The 2,538-nt window shown below is 47.5% G+C and overlaps 1 protein-coding gene across 1 annotated transcript; it reads left to right on the forward strand.

Annotated features, from left to right (window-relative positions):
• Nucleotides 1–358: 358 nt before the first annotated feature.
• On the forward strand, nucleotides 359–1,603 carry GPR19 (G protein-coupled receptor 19). The gene has a single exon (XM_009706540.1). It carries the CDS (start codon nucleotides 359–361, stop codon nucleotides 1,601–1,603), a length of 1,245 nt encoding a protein of 414 aa, XP_009704842.1.
• Nucleotides 1,604–2,538: the final 935 nt, after the last annotated feature.

The raw sequence follows: 2,538 nt of genomic DNA on the forward strand, positions 1-2,538 counted from the left end.
GATATAGGCTAGGACAAACACAAACATCTGCCTGACCCACAACTGAAAACTCAGTTAGCAGGTCACCAGCAGTGGTGGTGAAACTGCACCTCAGTCTCTACCTGGCAAAGGGACATTTCTCTTCCAGAGGACAGAAATGCCTGCCCTAAAATTTCCAGGCCATTAATAAAAATCTGCATGAAACCTAAAGGCCTCTGCTGGACCAGGTGGTCTTGCCATATCTTTCCGACTCTTTCTCTGAAATCTACTGCTTTAACGTACACCACTTAACGTTACCTTTCACCGGGTCTTCACACAGACTTGTTAAACAGAACCTTTTCTCTTCTCTCTTTATGCAGCCTGAGCAAAAGACGTGGCCATGTTTGCCCACCGCACCGATAACAGTAGTGGCCCTTGGCTGCTCCCTACCTTCTGGCTCCTGCTGCAGAACAAGAGCTACCCCGAAACCTCCATCCCCGCTGCTGGCTACGAGGTGACGGAGTCATCCCTAGGACCCAGCTCAGCCGGGAACCACACCGTCTTGCAGCATGAGCTCAGGCCGGGCGAAATCGCAGCAGCCGGCACGGTTTTGGGAGCGTTGTGGCTGGTTTCCGTCTTGGGAAACTCCCTCGTTTGCTTAGTGATCCACAGGAGCAGGAGGACACAATCCACCACCAACTATTTTGTTGTCTCCATGGCTTGCGCAGACCTTCTCCTCAGCGTCGCAAGCGTGCCATTCGCGCTGCTCCAGTTGACCTTCGGCAGGTGGACGCTGGGGAACATGATGTGCAAGCTGGTCAGGTACGTACAGTACCTCACCCCTGGCGTCCAGATATTCGTGCTCCTCTCCATATGCGTGGATCGATTCTACACTATCGTCTACCCCCTGAGCTTCAAAGTGTCGAGGGAGAAAGCCAAGAAAATGATTCTGGCCTCTTGGCTATTGAACGCTCTCTTGGCAGCACCAGTTTTCTTCTTCTACAGCTCCAACAGCGACGACCACTGCAACTTCTTTCTCCCCAGTTCTTGGCAAGGAGCCCTCTACGGTATCATCCACCTCTTGGGGGTGTTTCTGATCCCGTCCATCCTCATGATCCTCCTCTACCAGAAGGTCGTCAGGTACATTTGGAGAATAGGCACCGACGGCAGGACTGTCAGGAGGACAATGAATGTTGTCCCAAGAACAAAGGTGAAAACCATCAAGATGTTCTTAATGTTAAACTTGGTCTTTCTCCTCTCCTGGCTCCCTTTTTACGTGGTACAGCTGTGGTACCCGCCAGAAACAGACTACAGAACGAGCTCCTTGGTTTTCCTGGCCATCACCTGGATCTCTTTCAGTTCTTCAGCCTCTAAGCCAACCCTCTACTCCGTGTACAACGCAAACTTCAGAAGAGGGATGAAAGAGACTTTTTGTATGTCCGCCATGAAATGCTACAGAAGCAACGCGTACACCATCACCACCAGTTCCAGGCTGGCCAAAAAAAATCACGTTGGGATTGCAGATACCCCAGCTCCGGCCAAAACCGTCACCAAAGACTCCATCTATGATGCATTTAACAGAGAAGCAAAGGAAAAAAAGCTTGCCTGGCCTATTCAGTCCAATCCCCCAAATACGTTTGTCTAGTTGGCTTCATTGCTTTGAAAAATTACTATGTACCCCCAGAACAAGGAGCTCGATCTTGGTTTTGAACCAACATGTAGATAATTTTGTACATATTTTTAACACAGCTTTTAGGGAAGAAAAAAAGATGTTTTATTTTATTAAATGCCTTGATTTTGATGTGTCCAGTCTATTTCATTTCAGTTACATTCTGCTTTTTGGGACCACTCTCAGTGAGTCACGAGCATTACTTTCTTACAAAAGAGACAAGTTCTTGCGCTCTTTTTATGTAAGGGAAAAAAGGGAAAGAAAAAACACTTCTTTTTTTAATCCCTGCATGTTGCCCACAGTGTATTAGTGCATAAATCCACCCAAAGCCATCTATACTTTCTGAAACAGACAACTTTTTTTTTTTTTTTCAGATATCAACCTCAATAAGAAATGGACTGAGCGTGTGTGTGTGTGTAACATTGATTTATTTTCTTAATTCCCATAGTATTGCTCAGAAATACAGTAGCATGCCCTCAGAAAAAACAGATAACTATTTAGCCACAAAATGAAGTCAGCACTAGCGTCCGGTTGGTTAACACCTGTCAGTCTGCTGGATCAATGTACTCCCGTGAGCTGGAGCCACGGAAGGTCCAGCCCAGGCTGCTGCACCCCTTGTCCATGAAGGTTTCCTTTTTGTCATCTTACAACATCGACAGGAGAGTCCTGCAAGGTTCAGGACAGAGGTCTGTCCATCCCAGTATGCTATCGTTGACCGTAGCCATCAGCGGGTGTTTGAGGATAAAGCGTAGGAAGCAGGAAAGCTAAGAGAGGTCTCCTCCTTCCAGCCCTGCAGTCGCTGCTAAGAATTAACACCCTTTACAGGCTAGCTGCCAAAAGTGGTGCCATTTGGTAAATTCAGAGCAGGTCCAGAATGAGTTTAGTCACAAAGACAGCACAGGCAGCCCCAT

The sequence above is a fragment of the Cariama cristata genome, unplaced genomic scaffold (genome assembly GCF_000690535.1).
Source record: "Cariama cristata isolate BGI_N322 unplaced genomic scaffold, ASM69053v1 scaffold11878, whole genome shotgun sequence".
Classification (NCBI taxonomy): domain Eukaryota; kingdom Metazoa; phylum Chordata; class Aves; order Cariamiformes; family Cariamidae; genus Cariama; species Cariama cristata.